Raw genomic sequence first — 24,675 nt, 5'->3', positions numbered from 1 at the left:
GGGTGGGGTGATGGCAAATAATTTAAAATACATTAAATATACTTCACAGGGCACTTGAGGTTTAGCTGGGCTGCATTGTGTATTTGTTTCCTTTCCTCGTGAATATTTTTCCATCAGTTTTCAGTATTGACATCACTCTCAAATTTGTTGCCCAGGCATGGAACAGGCTGAGGATAAATTCAGTCATTGACTCAACTCATCAAGTCAAGTGTGTAAATTCTGCAGGGACTGACCTTTATCATAAACCCTGTCCAAGCTGCTGTGGCTTTTCTGTGAGGACGTGCCAGATGTTGCACCTTGTCATCCTGGCCAGGGACAGTGTTGTTGCTTATTTGCCTGTATTTCAAGCAGAAATGTAATTAAGTTCTCATAGAAATTCAGAACTTGCTGAGTAAAGCACCACCAGTGACAGGACAGGGAAAGCAGCAAGCTTGATTCATGTTAGAAAAGCACTTTTTAAACAAGGGGTAGTGAGTCTTTGAGTAGGAGAGGGCAAATCTGTAGTTTTACAGTAGGACTGAAATACAGCACTGTGAAATTATCTTAAAGATTTTTTTTCCAAAATACAGTAGTTATCTTTTAGAGGTACTTCTGTTCCATTTGAAGAGGGTCACTGTTTGGAGTTGAAAGCAGATATTCCTGTTAATTCTAGTAAAGCTCAACAGTAGAAATTAACCCTTTCAATACAGCTTAACACGTCTGATCAGCCTATACATTGCTAGACCTGCTACAGCCTTAAGTTATCTAAAATGCAATGTACTTTGCCTTCAGTTAGGATTTTAGACTTTGTTCAGTGTTACTGTTTAACTGGGTGAGGGTAGCTGGAAGCAAGAGTTTGCTTCCTGCTGTGGAAGAAGAGATTTTGTGTCAGTGTGGCCAGAAGTGCCATTATGGTGGTGTCCCAATTTCAACAGCTGCAAATGCACACATGCATTCCTGCTATACAGGAATAATAACACGGGAATCTAGTCTCCCTCAAATATATGTATTTTATTCTCTTCCCCCCTTTAACCAGCTTAATTCTATTCACCAGCTCCTTTGTTATCAGACAAAACTCTGTGCTGATGCAAGAGTGATGTAGAAATACAGGGTCCTGGGGAGGAGGAACTCAGCAGGACCAGCTTAGTTCTGCTTCATGCAAGTGGTAGAGGGTGTGGAAGAGCCTAAATTAACTTTGAATTCGAAACAGACCAGTCATTCTAAGAAACATTTATATTTGTGGGGAAGGTCGTTGAAACTCATTTTTAAGTGAAACTTTGGATTGCATGGAAAAGAGCTTCAGGGTTAAAGGCACAAGGTTACAAAAGAATGGTCTGGGGTGAGCTTCCAGTTGAGGGTTTGGAGAGAGAAAGGGGAAAGAAAAGTCTCTCATATGTGCTATTGTTTTCTTATGAAATCTTTGAGCAACTTAATAGATTGTTTTCTATCCTGCTACTTTTCAGCAGCTGAGAAGTAATTTATTTGGCAAGTGATACTGCACTGCATCAACAAATGGAAAATATTGTCCAATTGTCTTGTTACTTCTTACTTTATTAGATCTAGATTTGCATTGTTTATTCAATGTTTTTAATTAAAGTAGCAAGAAGTTTGAGTAATTCTGCACTTGATCAGGTGTGTTGCTACTTTATTTACTTCCCCTCCTGGCTATCTCCTGATAAGCATTAGTGTGTCAGTGACAAGTAAAATCAAGTAAAGGGGAACGAGGGAAAGTCAAAAAGAAGTCACTGTCATGTGTTAGGAAGTTTCAGAAGCAGAGCTGTAGTGCTTCAGCATTGTGATTGAAGTATTTCTAAAGGTACTCCCAAGTTTGCAAATGGATTTTATAGAAAGTTCATCATAAGTATGGGAATAGTTATTTCGGAATAGTTGTTTGGATCAGTTGAAATAACATCTGAACACTGTGTTGCTCTTACTTGTTCATAATTTTCTACACAGTTTTAGAATTCAAATTTTCCTAATTTAAAGATGATATTTTAGGAGCACACTTGATATCTACATCCATTGTAATAGTATAAAAAAATTGTATTTGGCCTACAGGAGTTGTCCAATACGTTTAGTTTTGAAAGTGAGTTAATTTGTCATGGTACTGTAGAAAGCATTTCAGGAAATGAAGAATTCCTGTAGTATTGGGGTGCTTAAAAAAAAAACCCAAAACCTTAATCTCAAAGTATCTGCTCACCTACTTATTTTGTTTAAATCTTCCTTCTTGCTATCTTCCAATTTCATAAAAATGGCAGAAGAGTAGAACAAAGTTGAAAAAAGTTGTCATCTTTCCTGCCCTGTCCCTCAGAGCAGACTCATTTCTCCATTTTGGAGACATTATTTATTGGTAGTTTCCATAGTCACCTGGAGCATGAACTACCTCATAGTCCAGCTTCCACTTTGCACATGTCCATAGCCAAGGACACTTACCCATTCCAAAGAGGGCTGAACTCCCTTTGTTCTACAGCGAGCCGTGTATGTAAAGCAGCTGGGCCTCCAGGAAGTCCTTTCCTAGGCCACCAGCTCCTGCTGCTCCTCCATGGCCCTGGTGCTGTGGCTGGGGGGCACCTCATGAGCTCATGGTGCTGGTGGTGGCACTGCCATCGTCCAGGGCAGCCCCAGCACCCAGCCTGGCTGTGCATGGCCTGGCTGCAGCCATGGCTGTCATCTGGAGAGACAGGCAGAATGGGGCAGGTGCAGCTCGACCTGGGAACATTTGGGATCTCTCCAGTGGTCTGTTCTGAGGGAAGCCTGAGCCAGAGCTCCACACCCATCTGCTGCAGTAGCCAGCTTTGTCAACTCTCTTCCAGCAGGTTGCCCTCCCTTGAGATAACAACGTTCATGTTTTTCCGTCTCCTCCTGGTCCCTGTCACCCTTCCCTGAAGGGGCTGTTGGTCCCTGCTGCCCCTCACCCTGTGCCAGTGCCAGTTCTCAGCACCCCTAGAAACAAGGGCTTAAGGCAGTGTCTGCACTGGAGGCTTGAGCTCCAGTTCCCTGTGTCAGACCTGTGCACTGTTGATCTCGTTGGCCTTGGTTGGCTCAGTTTCTTTGGGGTGTTAATTCTGTGCAGGGACTGAGTGACCCACGGTGGGAGTGGGCAGCCACACTCCGTACAGCTCTCAAGCTCTTCTGTTTTTACAGCTATTAAAACGACAATTAATAACCTAGTACAAGACAGCAAACAATTTAATTTGCATTCAAACATACTTAAAATATCCTTTTCATTAAATTTATGTAGTCTGGAGCATGTTCCAGGAATCCATGTCATATCTTTGTTATAAAGAATTTTTTCTTTTACAAACTGATTTACTGCATGCAGTAAGAACCTAACATTATTGGTGTTTCACCATCTGTATTGGTGTAAGTGAAAATTACAGGTGGTATAAGCTCTTTGGAAATTACCATAATGATTGTTAAGAGCTGCAGTTACCAATGGTTCTAAGGATGTTCAACACTATATTATGGGTCTTACTAAAAATTACTTTAGTCTGACAAAACTCTATCACTTAATCTGATGTTTACCTCAGCTTTTATGTTTTACTGTAGCAGTTCAGCAGGAGCTAAATTTGGATTTGGGGAGGTGGAGAAAGGAGACAGTAAAAGAGACTATTTTTCTTGAGCTACTCCATGCTGTGAAGTTTTGAAATGCAATTGAAGGTGTTGTGCTTGTATTTTATGCTGTACTGTGAGATACAACCCAAATTTAGCCTTCGTGTGAGTTCCTGAGAAATTTTGAGTTCTGGGTGATAGATAAAGATGTGCTAATGCCTGGTGTGAAGGTATCCTGGATGTGGCTGGTGGCAGTGATGCTCTGGGGCAGCAGCAGCTCCTTCAGCCAGGAGGATCTCAAGCATTTGCTGGTTTTTTGGGACCTGTCAAATCTAAACAGCAGGGACTCGTCCTCTGAGAAATGCAGCAGTGAGAGAGGGGAAACCATGAAGAGCAGGAACTTTGTTGAGAGGGAGGGTGATGCCATGGAGTGACTAGGAGTGCAGGATCACCAGGATCCAGTGTTAAACCCTCAAATTCTTAAATCTCTAATTGTTTTAGTGTACATTAACAAAACCCACTGGAAAAGTATGTCATCCTCTTCTAGCAGTGAGCAGTGATACACTGCTGGTACCAGCAAAGCTGTTAATTAGTGCATGTGATTGAATGTGCTCTGGGGAGCATTCGTGTTTCTGTACTGAAGGAGATTTCTGTCTTTGCTATACCTGCTTCTCAAAAAATTGGAACATATTTATTAATTCAGGGAGCAGCAGGAAGAGAAAGCAGTAAATGTCTTACGAAGGGAAATGTTTCCTGACAAGCTGGGGCGCTGCTACTTGGTCTTTGTGAATTATATATAATTATACATAGAAATTTCAGAAGATAGGCTCTATACATTACTCTGATACATATTTTTGCATCAGTTGCATAGTTACTGCAGGAAGAAGTTTGGTTTTTACCTTTCTGGAGATCATAATCCACTCTCATTTAATTAGTGAAGTTTGATGAAAACAGTGTTACACTTTGTGATTCCCACACTCCGGGTACTCAAATGCCTTCACTCTGGAAGGAGCCTCACCCAGCTGCTATTTATAATCTGATCCTTTTACCCACAATTCACTTCTTAAAGGGGAATTTCTTTTCACTGCAGAAATCTGGTTTTGACCAGTAGTGGGAGTGGGAAAGGGAAGGAGGAGGGTGACTTAGTAAAAGAGCTGTTATAGTAAAGTAAGCATGTGATACCTAAAAGCTTTATTTTAATTAAGATGCATAATTATCAGAAAGTTTTTGGTGAATTTCTGTTGTTTTGTTTAACATGCAGAGTAAACATTTTTCAGTAAAATCAGTAAACAGATTATGAGTCTGGTTGATAGTCTTATTTACTAGGAGTTATTCTTTGATTATTTTATATAATGACAACATTTTTCAGTTTGCCCCAGGAAATGAAAAAATGAGAAAGCCTTAAACGACTTGGTAGGAAGATGTCCTTAGAAATTTGACCAGTATAGCTGCTTGCTTATTGAGTGAGTTTGAGTAGTACTATAACATTGCTGTAATCTATTTTGCTGAATAATTGCATAATATTGTTTGTAATGCGTTTTTAAGTGTGATTTGAGCCAGCATTGTTTAATTTCTGTATTTCATATAAATAGATTTATAGCTTGTGGTTTGTTGGAGAGGAATGATTGCTTCTCTGTCATGGTGCATGATTGAGTATGGTAAGAAGAACCTAGAAAAATTATTCTTATAAAGTTACCAGGAATGATGTGAAAAAGAATGAAGTTAAATTTCACTATTAAATACCTGGCTGAAGAAAGTGATAGAAATATCTGCCTTGGGTGCAATATTTTCGGATTGCAGAGAGTAGGGTGAAGGTTGGATTAAAACCTATCACTTTGCAGATTTAAAGTACTCAGGATCTTTTTGAAACCTTAATTCTGTTCTTGATGCTGATTTGTGTAAAAAGTTGAGAATTGGAGTAAACCTGGAACTGATAGGTAATCAGAGTTATTAGTCTTCCAGGAGTATGAGTGGTAGTGGTCATCCCTTTTTGAAGTTCCATTGTTGAAGAAACAAGAGACTGCAGTGGGATGTTGTTGGTTTTGAGGGGGACACAACATAACCATGGAAGGTGGTGGGACACAATTTTTAAACTGCTTTGCAAATTTTTGGAGGGGGCTAGGCTGTTGTCTGCCATTCTAGGAGCAATAGGAATCTGTTTTTCTATTTTAAAGCAGTGTTTCCTATTAAGCAACATTTATAAATGGGCACATTATCCCTAGCTTTGGGAAGTATTTAGTACAAAAGCCTAGCATGAAATTTCACTGAAATGGGAATTACCTTCTAAAGAATTCTCTGTATATAATATCTCAGTTAATCACTTGCCTTTTGGTTTCAACAGGAATGCCCAAGGAAAAGTACGATCCACCTGATCCACGGAGGATGTACACAATTATGTCCTCAGAGGAAGCAGCCAATGGAAAGAAATCACACTGGGCAGAGTTGGAAATAAGTGGTAAGGAACTGAGGCATGGTCCTGAGTTAAGAACTCACTGCAAGTAGCGTGGGCTTGGGAAGTCTGGGGTGAAGTTGCCTACCTTGAAGTGAGCCAGCAGAGCACAGGGATAGCAGGGGTGTGTGGAGGGAAGAGCTTGGGCTGGGATAACACAGGGAGCTGTGGGAGGGGTAGGGTAGGGCAAGTGGGAAATCCCCGTGTATAGGAAAGTTTTCAAGGTGAGGATATGGATGTGAGCTCTTTGTGTTCTAAGATGATGAAGTAAGTGAGAGCATGAATTTAAAATCTAATTTGTCAAAGAGAAGATGGTAAAGTTGATCTGTAGTGGTATGTTCTTACTGTAGGTAATGTAACAACGAGGTATTAGTCCATGAAGCAAAAGTTTTCTGTTTAAAAGCAGTTGTAAATTTTACTTTGTTCTTAAGATTGAAGACAACCACCAAAACCTCCACAATCTGTGCAAGCTTTGAGATACTGTTGGACTCTTGAATCTTTCCTGAAAAATAACGTAATAATCAGAATTCATAAGCATGTATTTCCACTGGTCAACCAGTCTCTTGATTTGTAGAGTAAATCCTGAGTTTGATACAAAAACTGTTTACAAGGAAATTCAAGCAAATATTTTAAGAATTAAAAAATTATTTTGTGGCATTTTAAACTTAGGCTGTAATTTTGTGTAGATATGGAGGTTTTTTAAACAACTGCAAAAATTCCCATGTGAGATTTATAAATGACTGTTCAGTAGAGAAATTTATGGAAGAAGGACTGAACAGACAGTTCTTCAAATTGTAAGAATCTTTCCATCCAGTTCACTGAATCTATGCCTTGCTTCCAGTACCACATGCCTCCCCATGTGAATAGCATTCTTTACTGAAGGTTACAGATGCAGAAACCCAGTTAAATGCTGCTTCAGGAATCAGCATTATATATCAGCATTAGGCTTGGAATCCTCTTGGACATCTGCTGCTCTGCACAGGAAGTGCATTAGGGGATGGCTCTTTCCTTTCATGCCTGGTAATCTCACTACAGACTGATTCCAGCCAGGGGAGGTGCTGGAGTGGAGAGCCTGGATCGGGGATGTTGATTGGAAATCCTTTCAGCTGCAAGGCTTTCTGTGATCACAGTCACCTGTTTGCATTGGGGGTGGGGAAGAGGTGCTAATGCAGTTTTAAAATGCAAAGAACTATCCATTTGTGTTTAAAACCTTTCACAATAGTTCTTAAGAGCATTAGAGGAGCATCAATCCCTTCAGAACTGCATGCATTTGCCTTGCAAAATAAAATGTGTGGTGTTTTTTGTTTTGTTAAGGTTCACACTGTCTTTTCCTTGCAAAGTCACATAATACAGAAAGCCACAAATGTTTTAACTGATCTCATTTAAATAATGTTTTTTCACTACAGGCTTTTTTTTTTATCCTCTTTGTTTTGTTACAGCTCACTGCAAATTATGCCAGTATTAAACATTTTGCTGCCAGGGACTGAGTCCCAGATGCACATGTCTCAGTGTAAGCTTCCCTGGGCAGTAAAGATGAATTCTTATTTTGGAGAAAATCATTTAAGGAAAGTGTGTGTTGGTATAGTATTAACCAGGCTGTTGTTAACCTTGAGGAGTCACAGTGGGCATTTTAAAGTTGTTCCAGATAACTTTTTGCCTTGGAGAAACTGATGTTGGTACTCCTGATGCTTTTGGTACAGTGAGACGATTTATGCAAATGAGAAAGGATTTACCCCTGGAGGAAAAAAATCTTGGAGACAAGAAATATTTTGAGACCTTCTGATGATATCTCACATTCCTTGCATCCAACAGTATAAAAATCTTGATTCTGTCACACAAATCAGTGTTTCCACACTTCAGTTTATACAAAAAATCATACCTTTTTTTAAATATCTGGCAATAGTTGATACAGCTTTTAGTTGAATGCCAGATGGAAATCCATGTTCTCAACTAAGCATCTTAGTCACCCTAAATATAGTGTTTCTATCTGTTCTTGGCTGGATTAATGCCATAGAGTTAAGATTTTTGGTTTCAAAGATGTGCAGAAATAAGGCATGAACCAAAGCAGTGTCTTTCATCTCGGACATAAACTATAATTGAAAAAAACCTGTTTCCTACACCTCTGTTAATGATAAATTCATGGTCAGCTAGTTAATATGTTTTGTCTTGTATGGAACTAGATAAAGACAGATGTTTAAGCCTTAGGTATGGATTGGGAAAAACAACCTCAAGCATTCTTGGCAATATCTTGCATTTTCTCACACAAAGACAAGATTTTCATTGATAGAATCAGCGATTAATGGAATTCACATTGAATAAAATAATAATAATAAAACCCACAAGAAACCCACAACTAAAACTCCCCCTCAAATTCCCCTGCCCCGTACATACTTGAAAAATGTGCTATTATTACCAAATCAATGTATTTTAAATGTCCTATTTTCTCCTGTACCTTTCTTCCACAGGGAAAGTGAGAAGCTTAAGTTCATCATTGTGGACACTGACCCATTTGACAGCTTTGCATCTCAGTGACAATTCCTTATCCCGTATTCCTTCAGACATTGCCAAGCTTCACAATCTGGTATATCTGGACTTGTCCTCTAATAAAATCCGCAGTTTACCAGCAGAGCTCGGAAACATGGTGTCACTCAGGTATGTAAATCCTAACAGGAGTTAAAATTGTTCTTTTATTGTCTTTGTAGCAGCAGTTCAAATTTCAGCATTAGTAATTCTCCCTTCTTATCTTCCTCCCTGAATACTAGCTGTGGGCTGTGCAGCTCTAGCAGTACTGACTTTTCTGTGATCTCCTGTTCTGATGTATGACAGCACAGAATGAGCTTCAGAAGTGTTTGGTTTGATGACAATCACCCATTTTATATTTTTCCAAGTCAGGTTTCCTCTCAGGCATCTCTTTCTAGATTCTTTTACTAATCTTTATGTGGTGTTTGTCTCAAAGAGTAAGTGAAGCACCAAAAAAAAAAACAAATTGCTTTTAACTCATAGTAAGATAGAAAAAAGATCAGATTAAACATTTATAATCATGTTAACTACATTTTCGTCTTTGGTCATATTTAGTAATTATAGTTAACAATAATTCCTGTTCTGTTTATTGTATAACAATTGCAACATCTAGTATCATCTAGTATGTCTACTATTATCTCCTCCTTACCTTTGCTGTGATGTAACTGCATTCCTGTGCAAACTGGGAAGGAGAAAAATAATGTTCTAATCACAGCTTTTCAAGTTTTTTTTCCCTTCAGTTTTGCAATGCCAAGGTGTACAAAGTTAGCCTGGAAGTGAAATATGAAAAATTATGCCTATTTAGGTTATACTTAAGGCTGCAGCATTTTACTTTGTATAAACACTATTACATAAATATATAAATTATTTATGTAAGAGTAAATATTTACAGGCAACAATCTTTTGCCCTTTTCTTGGGTTGATTAGACAATAGCCAGTAATTGTCTTCATTGCTATTAATTTTGAAGATACTTCTGAACAGCTTTCTTAAATCCAGAAAATACAGTCTGAAAGTAACAAGAATGTTATTAGAAGTAAAGGCAGTGACAGAGCAATGGGCTGCCAGCACAGCTTTCATGAAATTGGAAGCAAAGCAAGTTTGCAGATAGAAATACCTGTCATTGCATTTTCCTCCCCTTTAGAAAAGTCCGCTCTGTTGGAGAGGATTAAACTAGCTGATTAAATTGGTGCTAAAAGCTCAAATTCCAGAGCAGTTCAAGCTTCAGCCTTGGAGGCTGAGCAAAGGGACCTTGCTTTTTGAAGTGTAATTGGCAGCTCTGTTTTGTAGCATGTTGTATAGTTGCTTTCAACTGGAGAGGAGTCTGTTCTAAGCTCTAGCTCTTTGCGTTACTATTTCAATTAAAAGTAGTTATTAGTAACAGGTTTCTTCTCTTGTTTATCCAACTCCTCGGATATTGTGAGCTAGGAGCCCTAAATTTACTGGAATAGTCTCAAATTCATCTTTGTACTTCATTAGCCTTCTTTCAGTCTTTTTAAAACATTTTTGTAAATGTAACACTTGTGACATGGAGATAGCTTAGCAGTGCAGAGTCATCAGTAATGTCAAGTCATTATGCCTTCTTCCCAACACTTTTTCTCATTTATTCTGGCCGATTCTAGGAAGCTTCAGCTCTTGAATGTCCTAAGTTTCTTCTGAGCAGAGAAGGGTAAATAAATCTTGTAAATGTGAAATGCGTAGCTAAGGTCTAGGATCACATAAGCTTTCTATTTATGACCAAAATCCAGCAGTTGAGCCCAGATCTCTAGATGTGAAAAGCTGTGTGTGAACCCATTGTGCTCCTCAGTAATTGCAGCTGTTCCATGTATTTTTTTTTCACTGTAGTGTAAGTGAAGAGAAGCCCATAAGCACATCCTATGTGAGAGCACATTGCAGGTCCCATCTGGGCCAGGGTTTTGTGTTCCAGGCTGGTGTTGCTGCAGACTCTTCCCCTGAATTCTGGGAAGTTGTTCAAACTAACGGTAATTCAACCTGGGCATTGCTGATATCCCAAGCCACAGAAATCATTTGTGCTCTCAACACTGAGAAGTGATAACAGCCCTCCCAGCTCCCACATCTGGAGCTCTGGGTTTGGTTTGTACTATGCAGCTCTCCCAAGACTCCTTTCATCTCCCTTTTTACTGCAAGTAGTTGAAAAACGAGATGTCAGAGCAGTAGGATTTCTGATCTTTGCAGAAAAAGGAGAGAAAAATAAACAGTGTAACATGTTATCTTGGAAAGCTCAGCTGTAAAACACATCCTCTTGATGTGCTTGAAAGAAATTGAGTGGACCCCCAGTACATTTGCAGATGACACAGAGCTGGGTGGAAGGGTTGATCTGCTGGAGGGCAGGAAGGCTCTGCAGAGGGATCAGGACAGGCTGGATCCATGGGCCAAGGCCAGTGCTGTGAGGTTCAGTCAGGGGAGCTGCTGGGGTCACAAACCCTCCAGTTTGGGGGAATAGTGTCTGGGAAGCTGCCTGGTGGGAAAGGACCTGGTGGTGGTGGTCAGCAGCTGCTGAATATGAGCCGGGTGTGCCCAGGTGGCTGAGAAAGCTGATGGCACCTGGCCCAGATCAGCAACAGTGTGGCAGCAGGACCAGGGCAGTGACTGTCCCCCTGTGCTGACACTACACCTCAAATCCTGGGGTCAATTCTGGGCTGCTTATGACAACAAAGACACTGAAACCCTCAGATGCTGTTCTGTAGAGATCAACAAGAGTTAAATTAACTCTTGCCCTCCAGGTTTCCATTTTTTTTTTCTTTTTTGTTGCCCAGAAATACTAGTCAAGTCTCTAGGTACTAAGTTCTAAATACATTTGAGCAGCAGCTTTATATTGATTGGTTCTATGAAAGTCTTCACTGCTTAGTGGGAATACATTTAGGAAAGTGAAAAGTCTATTTTTAATGCCCAATTTGTTGGGATATCAGAATTCAGGACATGAGTTCTGTTCCTGTCTGTATATTGGTTTTGTGAGTTTCAAAGCACATATTTTGTCTTACTACTGAATTTATGAAAGGAAAACCACCCCAGCCAACAGAACATTACTGCTGTAAATGACTACTGCATGGTAATGCCATAGCTGTAATCATACTGCCATGATCCTGTATTTTTAAATTTTATTTCAGGGATAAAATTTCTCTTTATTTCTTAATCACAGCTGACCTTTTTCATGGTCTGGTTTGTCTGAGCTGTTACTGCATCATCACTTGTAGATACTAAAGTGTTTAATTATTGCTAATGTTCACAAAATGTCTGACTGTTTAAGATAAACTCTCCAAACAGCTCCTTTCTTCTCTACTTCAACATAACATTTTTTGTCTGTGTATGTGTTTGAGTACAGCAGGATTTCCCTAACCATTCCTGTTTAGTCTCTGAATTTTTCAATATTGTGGTTTGCTACTATATTGATTCTCTTTTAGTTCAGTTCTTTTACTGCTGCAGATAAACATTACTCTGTTTTCAGACCCATATGATTCTTGCTTTGTCTACAGGGAACTACATTTAAATAACAACCTGTTACGAGTTTTACCTTTTGAGCTGGGAAAACTGTTCCAGTTACAGACTTTGGGTCTGAAAGGTACTGCTGTTTTTTTCTTGGTGTCTGTGCTTGTTTAGTGATACTGCTGCCGAGTTGTAATGGCTGTAGTCTGCTGGTTCATAAAATGTTACTGATTAGCAATCCAGATGTAGCTGCTCACTCCACATTTATAAATACTGTTACTTAGGGATTATTTAGAAAAATAACAGGTTTGGCAGAGTAGTGCCCATAGAAAGAGGTTTCCTTTCCTTTTTGCAGACTCTGCAGAAGCTTTCTGTTGCTTGCATGGGGTTGAATGCATTTCTGCTTTAACTAAGAAATAGTCTATGGTTAACTGTGGTACATCTACATCCAGAAACGGAACATCCTTTGTACAGCTGCAGGGTTCTGTGCTGTTCATGCAAGCAGCAATTTAAGTATTTTCCTTTTTTTTTCCCTCTGAACTTTATGGATTCTAGCTATAAAATTGCTGACGTTGGGGAATTTTGAGTCACAAAATCAGAAGCACTGAGAGATATATCCTCTGTATACACTGTTAAGTCTCTAAACCTCTATACACAGTTAAGTCTCAAAAGTCTGTTTATCTCCCCCTTAAAACTGGGCACTTGCAGTGTGTGTTGTCCAATCTGCTTATGTTTAGCAGATGGCAGAGTCTCTGCTGAGATGTGACTGTCAGATCAACTGCTGGTGGATGTTTCACACTGAGCAGAGGTGACTCCTGTGTTTGTGCTCATCAGCTCTGCCTGTTGTACCACACAAGTTCTTCACTGCCCTTAGTGCAAGCACTACCTTTGGGATGCTCAGTCCCACAGCAGAATCAGCAGGGAATGTTGTTCAGCTTCACTAGGGCTGTCCAGACACCCAGAGTTTTGTGGGACTGAAGACCTGAGATCTGAAATTCCAAAGTAGTTTGTAGTAGATCTTGTCTCCAAGATGTCAGCTTTCAACACTGATATAAAAGTCTGCAATAGTTCTGTGTATTTTATTCAATATTCCTGTGAATTGGTTTGTAGGAAACCCACTTACACAGGATATTCTGAACCTGTATCAGGAACCAGATGGGACACGACGGCTACTGAACTATTTGCTTGATAATTTGGCAGGTACTGCAAAAAGAAGTAAGTGATCATTCTTCAAACATTTCTTTCTGCTGTGTTAAATAAATGTGATTATCACTTGTTGTATCTCTATTTTAAAATGTTCCCATAGTTTCGACAGAACAGCCACCTCCAAGATCCTGGATTATGTTGCAAGAACCAGACCGTACAAGACCAACAGGTACAGTAACATTTCAAGGATGTCTCATTTCTTCTATTTGCCTTTTAATAAAAGCTGTTGATCTTTACTGGAAAAGAAGTTAATGCTTAAATTAACCAATCATCTCTGCAGTGCTGACCAGCCAGCTGAAGTCATTCTATCCCAACTGGAACACCTGTTCCAGATTTACCCATCTTTCACTCTAAAGTAATTTATTTTTAATTAACATCCCCCTCACAGGAATTGAAACTGTTGTCCACAATTAGTTAAATGGTGGAATTATAACAGGCTTAATTTAACATTTGTTGAAGAATTAAAAAATAGAAGCATTTGAGCATGATTTCCAAAAAATGTAGAATTGTTTTAAGTAACCAGGGTATCATCCTTGATTCAGCAATTTTCTTACTGCTGGGATTCAGGTCATGTTTAATTCTTTACTAATTTTTTTCCTGCATAAATTGTTTAAAATACAGTCTTTTCTATTTACCTGCACACCAAAAATCTTAGTGTATTTCTCAATTATTGCAGTGTCTTCTCTTTCAGGACTGATAATCCTCCCATTATTAAGACAATTGCTTCAAAGATCATGATGTTAATGTAGTTTCTGTTTTGCTGTCATCTATTTATTTGTTTTCAAAATGTTGGACTTTGACCCCAGTCAACCCAAGATTCTTTTCCTCAATTCTCTGCATCTTCAAACAATGGTCTTGTTCCTTTTTTCTGCATTTGAGAGGAGCTTCCAAATATCTCATTGTTGTACTACAAATTCTTTAAGTGCTTTTTAAAAACAAAACAAACCCAAAAACTCAGCAAAACAAACCCCCCCAAATCCATGCTGCTGGATTACCTGTCACATTGCCCCAGCCTGTCTCATTATTACCCCTGTTTCAATACGGAGAGGAGATATTTCTTGTCCTATGCCTGAATGGCTTTTTGAGGTGGAAATATTTGAGGGGTTAATTTGCCTACACTTTTTCTAGTTGTGAAAGGATCCTCACCCTGCCTATGGATCTGTTACAGTTTGTGGTGGCAATAATAAAGGTAGATTTTAAAGAATCTAATGTAGACTTGCAGACGTATGTGTAGCTGGCAAATACAAGTGTTCAAATATATTTACTCTGTTTTGGGTTTTTCACAGTACAGCACCACTTAGCATAAAACACATTTTTCTGCTTTTCACTGTGTTAACCATATAAAGTAGGGTGTTTGTTTCCTAATTAAATGCTAGAAGACAGCTGCCATAAGTCCAAACATGTAATTTGTCTCCCTAGAAGAACTCACAATTTTTTTAGCAGAGATACACATGCTGTGTTTTGGTTGAAACAAATCAAGCGTGAATTGATAAATTTGCAGAAGACAAAAGTCAAGAACATAATTGTATTTTTTTTTTAATCTATCATTGTGTAAATAAAATTCTTGTTCTGCAGCCTTGTTCTCTGTCATGTGTTACAATGTCCTGTGTGACAAATATGCCACCCGGCAGCTGTATGGCTATTGTCCATCCTGGGCCTTGAACTGGGAATACAGAAAAAAAGCCATTATGCAGGAGATACTGAGCTGCAATGCTGACATCATAAGTCTGCAGGTAAAAAAAATACATGGTTAATTCTTTTCCTTTTCTATTCCTGTGTGCTGGTTTCTTCACATTAAGTGTATTTTTAGTAAATGGTTTGTTTCCAAACCCTCCTGCAAACAAAAGAAAAAGAAGTGATGTTTAGAACATTATTTGTTGCTTGACATCAAAAGAAGGCTCTCAGCCCCTGCAGCTGGAATGGGAACCAGCAGCCCCTGATCAAAGCAATGTTCGTGGGGGTGTCTTTATGCCTGTGTGTGTATGTAGGGCTGTAATTGACACATTTTCAAATAAGAGGCTAGAGATAATCATAACTCCGGGGATTACAGAAATTCATTTATATTTTCTTAAAATAGGGATATTGCTCTTGAATTTGCATTCTCTGATGTACTTAATTCTTAGATTTTTTTTTCCCCTTAAATCTAATTTGAAAATTATTTACACTTCTGAAGAGTCTAAATAATATCTTTCTTCTAGATTTTGCTAATAGTACATTCATGCTGTGCTGCCTTAACTTTACAGGAGGTTGAAACGGAGCAGTACTACAGTTTTTTCCTGGTAGAATTGAAAGAACGTGGCTATAATGGATTCTTCAGTCCAAAATCTAGAGCTAGGACAATGTCAGAACAGGAAAGAAAACATGTTGATGGTTGTGCAATATTTTTCAAAACAGAAAAGTAAGTGATGTGGTTTGCTAAGCCTTCTCTTGTGACTTGCTGTCTTTAACATAATTTCTCAGGGGGATCTTATAATTCACACAATTGGGCTTTAACTGTCCTTTTGTAGCCAGGCAGGGTTTTGATAAGAGCATTCCTACCCATGGAAAGACTGGTTTATATGACAGAGATCATTCTGTGTGGAACTAGCAATAAAAATTCAACCTTGAAATACTGAGTTGAATGAGATTTCATTCTCTTTGAGCAGTGCTGGTTGGGAGTTCACTGAATCATCCTTCACTTGTTGAGTGTAATAATAGAAAATGAAGGAAATAATGAAAAATGAAGCAGATTTTCTTGCCTTTTGTATTTTTTTTTAAGTAAAGGGATTTATAATCCCCCAAATTGCAGAAATAAAGCCTCAGATGACATTGACTTTTGGATACATTAGCCTTTGGTAAAGCAAGCAGCAATCAGATCACTGCACACTTCTGTAAAAAACCTGAATCATTCAAGAGCTGCAGCACTTACTGGTTGTGTCATATTGCACTTGTACAACTTTGGATGTGATGGTAATAATGTCCCTTCCTGCTTCCATTCCTGTGTATCTATAAGTAAATGTAGGTGCCAGGTCTGCAGCCTAGTGGCTTGGAAAATTAGGTACTTCCTCTCTGTTAAATTTGCATATTTGAACTAGGAACCGATGCAAAGTTAGAAATAAGCATGACTTCTCTAAAATCTCTCTCTCTCTCTCTCTCTCTCTCTCTCTCTCTCTCTCTCTCTCTCTCTCTCTCAACAAAATATTGTAATTGTTACTGAGGTACTATAAACTACATAAAAGTGCTATGAAAACTGTATCTGTTTTGTACTTCAGTTTAGGATTTTATGAAATTATGTGACTGGCTGAGATTTTCACGTCACAAATATGTTTGAGCTTTAATTAACAGGAGAATTACTGATAACATTTCCATCTGTATCTGGCTGCTGAAAATTACATATTATGTTTTTCTTTCAGATTCACTTTGGTCCAAAAGCATACTGTTGAGTTCAATCAACTAGCAATGGCAAACTCAGAAGGTTCAGAGGCTATGCTGAACAGAGTTATGACAAAAGATAACATTGGAGTTGCTGTTCTGTTAGAACTGCGAAAGGAATTGATAGAAATGTCATGTAAGTCCCATTTCATTTATTTTTTAAATAAATGGTATTTTTAAATTAAAAAAAACTACTCTTGTTATAATAAACAAGAGAAACTAGGTTCTGCAATTGAATTTGGCTTTGCAGATCTTATGTTCAGACAAATTTATTTCCAAAGAGGATTTTGGGGAAAATTCATACTGCTTAAATGATGATTTTTTCCCCCCCGCCCCACTTGTATTTTTAGGGAAAAAAAGATAAAAAAACTTGAGTGATTTTGTTGTTTGGTTTTGGGATTTTTTTCTTAAAACTATGTACAAGTATCAAAGAATCAGGTGGTGTTACATGATCCAGAAACACACAACTAACTCCATCATTTTAACTTACTTTCTTTGCTGTCATGCCTAAAAAACCTCTTTGTTTTGCCGTCATTCTTAATTTAGGAAATGTAAATTAACTTTATAAGTATCACAGTGGGAACCTACTCAACCTGTATTATATTTATCCAAATGATAATTTATTAATCCAGATGGTAGCAAACAAGCCTTTTAAGAAGCACTTCCAGCAAGAGAGATAACATAGAACTTGCTGTCTAATAAGATATGAACAGAGCCTGTTTGCTATCATAGCCTGAGGAAAGCTGCTGTAATTTTTTAGAAAAACATTATTTGCCTGTAATTAGGATTATCCATTACTTATGTTAATTTTCAGTGAATACAAAAGCATTACATGTAACAAAAAAGTCTGTTAAAGGTCTTGAATGTGAAATACCATTCCTAATGCTTTCTATCAACTAAAACCCATGTTAAATAGGAGTTATCTGACCCTCTTCATTCAAATGGTTTTAACCCTCTTGAAGTCATACTGCTATTTTATTTTTTTGTCCCCTTAAACATTTTGTTTAAATTTTCCTAATAGTATTTTCTGTTGCTGACTGATTTTAAATAAATAACTGATTTCAAATTTTAGCTGGAAAGCCACATCTTGGGATGGAAAAGCAGCTAGTTCTTGTAGCTAATGCACATATGCATTGGGACCCAGATTATTCTGATGTGAAGCTGGTTCAGACTATGATGTTCCTGTCCGAGGTAAAGAACATTATTGATAAAGCTTCTCGTAGTCTCAAACCTGGTGTTTCGGGAGAACTTGGAACCATTCCACTTGTACTGTGTGCAGATCTCAATTCTCTACCAGACTCTGGTAAGAGTTCTATTTATTATTCTTTAGACTGTTTCAAGTGTGCAACAATTGTAAGTTTCTGTTCATAGAATGCATTGTTTGATAATACAAACTCTATAGGTGCTGAGGAGAGAGAACTGTTTCATTTGTGAGTGACCATATTGCTTGTGTTGTAGTAGAACTGTGTCTGGTCTTTAAAAAGCATTTCCACTGTGATTTTGTTCCCTGTTTGTTCCTGTATTTTAAAATATCTTCCAAAACTAACTGGAAACGTCCGTATGTTGCTGATAATTCGGTTTTCTCAAGTGTGAAAAGAATATGCTTTAAATTTGCTACCATACAATCATTTTCTTCATGTTTTAGAACTTCTAAAATTCAATACATCCCCTTCAGAAGGGGACTTTCCAGAACTCTTTACCAGAATGGGACTTTGTTTCTTGGCTTGGTGGCAACTTTATAAAGTGCAGGGAAAGAACATATTTAGTGACTGCCACTTTGCTTGCCCAGGTGCCTGGCTGACAAGAGCCATCCTTCACCTCCATTCCTGGTCCCCTTCCTTTTGGCTTCATCTTGGCAACTCTCAACATTGTTAAGATTTTAAGGAGCAGTTATTGCTCATCAGTAATGAAAATGGCATTCTTTTTGATCCCAGGAAGGCCAGTATCACTAGTGATGATTGCAATGACCAGTTCACATGTCTCATTGTGTCTTTGGAACAGTTTGACTGCTTCTTTTACCTTCCAGAACTTTAACACAGCTATTCTGAAATTGAGGCACAATCAGTTTTATGTGACACAAATCTAATCAATTTGGCTTTGCAGCCTTTTTAAAGGTAACTTCTTTTGAAGTAGTGTTTCAGAAGTTGGCTTTTTTGCAGCACTTTAGCTGAAGAACATTAAATGGCAAGACCTGAGCATAAAAGCAAGAAGAGGCAGCCAATAATTAGCATTGATAGAATTTTACTTCTGATTTTTTTCATCTTCCCCTTCCCAATCTATGCCTTGTTAATCTTCTATTTTTTTTCTAATCAAAGTGTGTCTCTTTGTTCTAGGTGACTTTTGCTCTTGATACACATTGTCCTGCAGTATTTTAAAAGAACTGCTGTTGATTTGTACTGTGTATTGTTAAGGTTTTGGTTATATAAAGCCCAAAGTTGCATGTCTGACTTCAAGTACTTACACTTATTTGCTGAATGTTTGTTAATACCTTCTTGTTCGTAATGTGTCTCCTCATAGGTGTTGTTGAGTACTTGAGCACTGGTGGAGTGGAAACAAACCACAAAGATTTTAAGGAACTGAGATACAATGAAAGTCTTACTAACTTCAGCTGTAATGGAAAAAATGGGACAACAAATGGAAGAATTACACATGGTTTCAAGTTGAAGAGTGCCTATGAGAATGGTCTAATGCCTTATACAAATTACACATTTGACTTCAAGGTAAGGACTTGCTTGTATTTCAGAAATGTTTTCCATTTTCAAGTGTAACTAGTGTGATTTGCTCTATGAAGTTGTTATATAAGTTAATCTGTGTAGCTAAGTTCACCAAGTTTATACTTAAAACATAGCAAACTAGAATGCCCAACACTTCAGTCTCCTAGAAACCATCTTCTTCTTTTTAATAACTTGAAATAGCTTTACAAGAGTTGGGGTGCTTTTAACCTTCCCTGTAAACAGTTTTGATACTATGCTAAATGACAGGGGCACTTGACAGTTTAAGTGCAAGGAAATAATCCATGTTGCTTCTGGAAAAGTCTGAGGTCTCTGTTGCCCAGGGAAAACAAAGATTGTTTTTTAACTCTTCAAAATCAGTGAAAGGTGTGATTTGAAGCTCTCTAGGAGATTGGACCTCCCACAAAAGCATAGCAGAAGTGATAAAGGGTGGCCTTTTCTTTTGTTTTCCTAATCTATATTGAGCATCCCACTGGATATAGAAAGAAGAAATCTCCTAAATTGTGGTGTTCTATAGAGAAGGAATGGGATCTTTCATTACTTGTAACACTGAGCTATCCTCTTGCTTGGAATAATAACTTGAGACAAGAATAAATGCTAACAATAATATTTTTTTTTCCTCCTGTTTTAGGGTATTATTGATTACATCTTCTACTCTAAACCTCAGCTAAACATTCTTGGCATTCTTGGACCTTTGGATCATCATTGGTTAATAGAGAACAATATAAGTGGTTGTCCACATCCACTCATCCCTTCTGACCACTTCTCACTTTTTGCACAACTGGAGCTTTTGCTGCCTTTCCTGCCTCCTGTAAATGGAATCCATCTCTCTGGCAGGAGGTAGTCAAATACATTTTAGAGGGCAACCTCAATCTAACTTGTACAATTGTAAAATCTGAATATAGAGGAGTGAGGTATGGCCAACAGGGATTTTTTTTTTTCTTAATAATCTTAATCTTAAATCTAATTATTTGCTAAAGACATAGTAAAAGCCAGGTGCTATCAACAGACACAATTCTGAGCCCAATATACTTTGTATACTGTTCCACAGCGATTGGTGCATTTGCACCTTTCTTTAATACATTACAATTAACCTTTGTGTTTCTTTTCTCCAACGTGACATTTTCATGCCTTGAAATAGGGAATTGTTATACAGTGTATTCTCTTTGCACAGTTATCTGTAGCACTACTTTTTTGAGGCCAGTAGGAACATCCACAGAACATTCTCCGTACTTCACTCCCTCCTTTTTCAGACTTGTTTGTAAAATATAGAATTTGAATTTAGCCTTTATTGATTGTATATGAACAACAGAAAACCTGATTTATGAGATTTTGTACTTTAAAAAAAAAAAAAGAAAAATCAGATTTGGAAAATGATTGTATTGTAAACTAAGGCTAAATTTTTATCTGTTTTCATGTGTTATAAAGGCCAGCGTGTAAAAGAGGTTGTCACAGGTTTTCTCTGCTAATGATTTGCACTGTTAGGGTTTCGTTAGCCCTTTTATACTACTTTTTATGTTCAATTGAGAACGTTGCTTTCAAAATCCAAACCTATAAAAGACTAGTATCTTACAGAGATAACAAAATACATTCTATTTCTGATAAAAAAAGAAAGAGGCATGGAGTTCTCACAGAACAGATAAGCTGAGCAGTGAATATAAGTAGACCTGTATGGATTGAAAGTTATTGCTGATGTGTACACACTCAGACATTTTTCTCATCTCTAACTTTGAAGTAAAATCTAGCGATACTTGTGTACAGCTTCTTCATTTCTGTTTTAAATATTTGTCCTATCTCCACTGTGCCTGCTTAAATTTGTTCTCAACTAGCACTGCCTGTGCATGCAGAGAGATCCTGTGCATCCTCTTTTATTTTTTTAAATAATGTTAACACTTGTGAAAATTTTATGAAGATACTTTTGTATAAGCTGTGGCATCTTTTTTCCTTTGTGAAGCATTGAATATCACACTTTGGAACATGTTCAGGTTATGGGTACACAGTTTCTAGCTTTTAATGCCCATGCACTGCTTCTTTCAGTGTCATTGCACAGTGCCGTTTTTCCCACTAAGAGTTACTATCATGTGGATTCTCTTTCGTTTGTGTGTTCCTCAGTTTCTGCAAGTATAATTCCTTGAAGATAAAAACCTAGCCCTACATTTTCTATTAATGAAGCAGTGTAAAATAAATGCATCTTCAATACAGGTCCCAAAGACAATTCTTCAGATCATATTTTAAAGTGACCAAGTCTTATTTTAAAGTGTCAAGCAAGACCGAAGTTATAGTGTACCCTCAGTGCCATTTGTGTCATGAAGCCAAGTATATAACAGCTTAAAAATTTAACTTGTCTATTTGTATCCTGAAAGGGAGAATTCATCATCTCCTTAAGCTAATACAACTTGAATAATAAATGTAAAAAAATTAAAAAAAATAATAATGGAGATAGAGCTTGGTCTTAAACAGCTTTTGTTTCAGCTGCGGGCAGGGAAGCAAAAGGACACTGAGCATTAAGAGAAAACTTTCTAAATATTGTGAATTTTTTATATATAAGAGAATGGATTGGTAATAATGATTCAAAATTTTATTGAAAAGTAGTCGGCACATAAGTGTGCTCAAACCGTTCTGTTTTAAGCTCAAAGAAAAAATTGCAAACAGTTCGGATGTGTAAAATATACATTTTAAAATTTCAATACGAGAATTTTTGATCTTGAATCCTTGTCTGGGACCTGATCTCTTGGGGTTATCTTGTTTTGGTTTTAGTTGTAAAAACACCAAACATGTCCAGTTTATAATCAGTACATTGAAATGCTGGTAGTATTGCTGTAGTAGATTTAATGCGTAGTGTTATTTTTTTCTGTTTGTTTTTTGGGGTTTTTTTGTAAAGTGTGAATAAAAGGTGTTTTACTCATGTTTCCTTAATGATGTCTTGGTAATGTACATCATGACAATTTCCAGTAATGATGAGCCAATTTAGCTTGTCAGACTAAGCAAACTATTTTTCTTTTCTGATATCTGGATTGTGTAAGGAGTCCAGAAAGCTTTACAGAAGGGGAAGGGAAGCACTTACTCATTTTGTATTTTTTTAGAGGGGGATAATTTACTTTAATAGATGCTGGAGCTTGAGTGCACTTGTTAGATTCTAAAGGTTTGAGCTTTATCCAGTATGTGTTCTCCTCTATTGCTTAGTCTTAAAAAATATTTGAATTTATGACGGCATGTGAAAATATGGCCCCTTGTGCTTTTGGAGACACAACTGTTCCTGCTTAGTCACCTTATGGTCTAAGGGTCCATTTGAATAACTATTTCCTCCAGCTTTTTTAGTAGTCCATCAGGTCCTGATTGAAAACCCTCTGAATCCATTGAAGACACTCTTTTGACTTCACTGGGTTTTAACTGGACAGCAGCTGTGACTCGGGGGCTGAAGGAAGGAAGGAGAAATGTTTTGAAAATAGGGAAAGACCAGATGGCACCAAAACAGAGCTGAGATATTTGTCAAACAATCTCTCAAAGAAAATACATTCTTGTGTCAAACAAATCTAACTCAAAAGTCTCAATTTCCAGCTATAACATAGAATAAGGCAATAAACCGTGTCTTCACAAAATCAAAATGTTTGCTTCATAGTTTATAACATGAAATGGTTATTTGCAATATTTTTATTCGAGGTGGTTTTGGGTGTTGCCATAATGTACCTTCAGTGTTCTTGTTCTAAAAGCACATACAGCAAAAGTCACAGGACATCCTTGGGGTTGAAAGGATTTATTTAGGTAAGACCAGGCTTTTTTCCACTTAAAGTACACTCTGCCATATCTTGTCTAGTTTTATTTACATTTACCAAGAGTTCTGGGTGTCAAAGTGTAAATTGAATTACACCCTTAAATAAAACAATTGTTTTAGAGTACAAGACTAATACCACAAGTTACTGCTTTTAACATAACACAAGTAGGGGGCAAAAGAGCATATATATTGGTGTGTGTTGTAATTATTTTGTGCTTTTAGCAGCTTTAAATTAAAGGTAAATTTGGATAGCATTTGACTGAACTGATTTTAAGAACATTGTATGCATCTTTGATGTAACTTCAGCAAATCTTTCAAGGTTGTGTTGTTTTTTTCTTTAATAGCAGGTTTAGAAAATAGCTTATGCTTTGCTTTTTCAACCATGCAAAACCTGTATGAAAGACAAAATAATTGCAACACCATTGTGGGGGAGGGGGAAAAGAAAACTAATTACACTGTAAAACTTTGAAAAGTTCAGTTAACCGCTTCAGTAGCAAAGCCTTTCTCATCCAGCCGGACACAGTATTTTTTAGTATGTTAACTGCTATTCTTTTCTTTTGGTTGCATAAATTTGTAACACTTAAGTGTCTTGGTATGTTTAAGTAGTGTCTAAAATAGAATATCTTAGTCTTTATTCACAGTACTTCTGTATAATGTGTAATGCACTGGACTAACTCTTGTTTACCATTCATGTAACAAAAACCAGCACATTATCTGCACTAAGCTCAAAGAATGTTGCATTTGTCTATAGGCAGCTCTTCAATAAGATAAATGGGAAACTGAATATGGTCTGATGGTAAACAAGGGCTTTTACTGTTCTCTTCAGTGGAACTTTCTTCTTGGTCAAATTTTAACTAGTTAGTATTATATTTATATACAGGGTCTTCTTTTTCTTTACCAATGTATTTTCCTACTCATAGCTGACCAATAAATCCAGTATCTGTTTCAAACCTTCTTGAAGTCTAATTCATATTTTAACTTGATTTGTAAATACCTTCCTCAAGAGTTACATCTCTGTGCTTCCTGCTGCTTTTGAGATCTGCACACCAAAACTCCACTCTGGTCAGTTGGGTTTGGATTGCAAAGTGAAGGCATGATCAGAAGTGCCTCCAGAGCTTGTGGAGAACCCTGTCCAAACCTACTCTGAGCTCAACTCCTTGTTTTCATAGCTGGCCATCCTCTGACCTTCCAGGTCAGTCTGTAAGGTCAGTTGTGCAGTGGAGGTTTTGTCTCAGTCCTGTGGACCCTGCTCCTTCCTTCCTCTTACTGCTCCAGAAGCACAAAGTAAACTTGGGGTCTGACAGCAGGAAGGGATTCAAATATTCAGTTTACTAGGGGAGGGAAACAAAAGTGAAGACTTTTTCAGCTTTTTCAGGAATGAGATTCAGCAAACTCTTGTCCTTGGTGTATTTTCATGCCCGTTCTTTCTCTGCAGGTGACACTGTCTCGGTGTCTGTAACAGAGCAGCCTCACCACATTTGTTCCCATCACTTGCAGCAGGGAACATCAGACACCTGAGAACACTCGTGTGTGTGGAGCACTGAAGCACCCAATACTTCCCCTGGCACCACTGCCCTCCTAGAGCCTGTGTTCAGTATGTTGGTGCTGCTTT

General features: G+C 37.7%; 1 protein-coding gene across 3 annotated transcripts in view; it reads left to right on the top strand.

The window, feature by feature from the left end:
* CNOT6 (CCR4-NOT transcription complex subunit 6) overlaps positions 1–24,013 on the top strand; it is a 32,676-nt gene extending 8,663 nt beyond the window's left edge. For 2 of the 3 annotated variants that reach the window (XM_021552270.3, XM_021552269.3), the window contains 11 exons: positions 5,873–5,986; positions 8,446–8,632; positions 11,993–12,078; positions 13,053–13,157; positions 13,249–13,317; positions 14,724–14,881; positions 15,392–15,546; positions 16,541–16,695; positions 17,632–17,862; positions 19,077–19,279; positions 19,923–24,013. In XM_021552270.3, the coding sequence (XP_021407945.1) occupies positions 5,875–5,986; positions 8,446–8,632; positions 11,993–12,078; positions 13,053–13,157; positions 13,249–13,317; positions 14,724–14,881; positions 15,392–15,546; positions 16,541–16,695; positions 17,632–17,862; positions 19,077–19,279; positions 19,923–20,135 (1,674 nt within the window). In that variant the 5' untranslated portion in view covers positions 5,873–5,874 and the 3' untranslated portion in view covers positions 20,136–24,013. The remainder of the gene's footprint in view (positions 1–5,872; positions 5,987–8,445; positions 8,633–11,992; positions 12,079–13,052; positions 13,158–13,248; positions 13,318–14,723; positions 14,882–15,391; positions 15,547–16,540; positions 16,696–17,631; positions 17,863–19,076; positions 19,280–19,922) is intronic. The other variant, XM_021552271.3, reaches the window with a different exon arrangement.
* Positions 24,014–24,675: the final 662 nt, after the last annotated feature.

Source organism: Lonchura striata, chromosome 15, assembly GCF_046129695.1.
Source record: "Lonchura striata isolate bLonStr1 chromosome 15, bLonStr1.mat, whole genome shotgun sequence".
Classification (NCBI taxonomy): domain Eukaryota; kingdom Metazoa; phylum Chordata; class Aves; order Passeriformes; family Estrildidae; genus Lonchura; species Lonchura striata.
The sequence above is the reverse complement of the archived record's forward strand: the minus strand, read 5'-3'. Positions and strand labels throughout refer to the sequence as shown.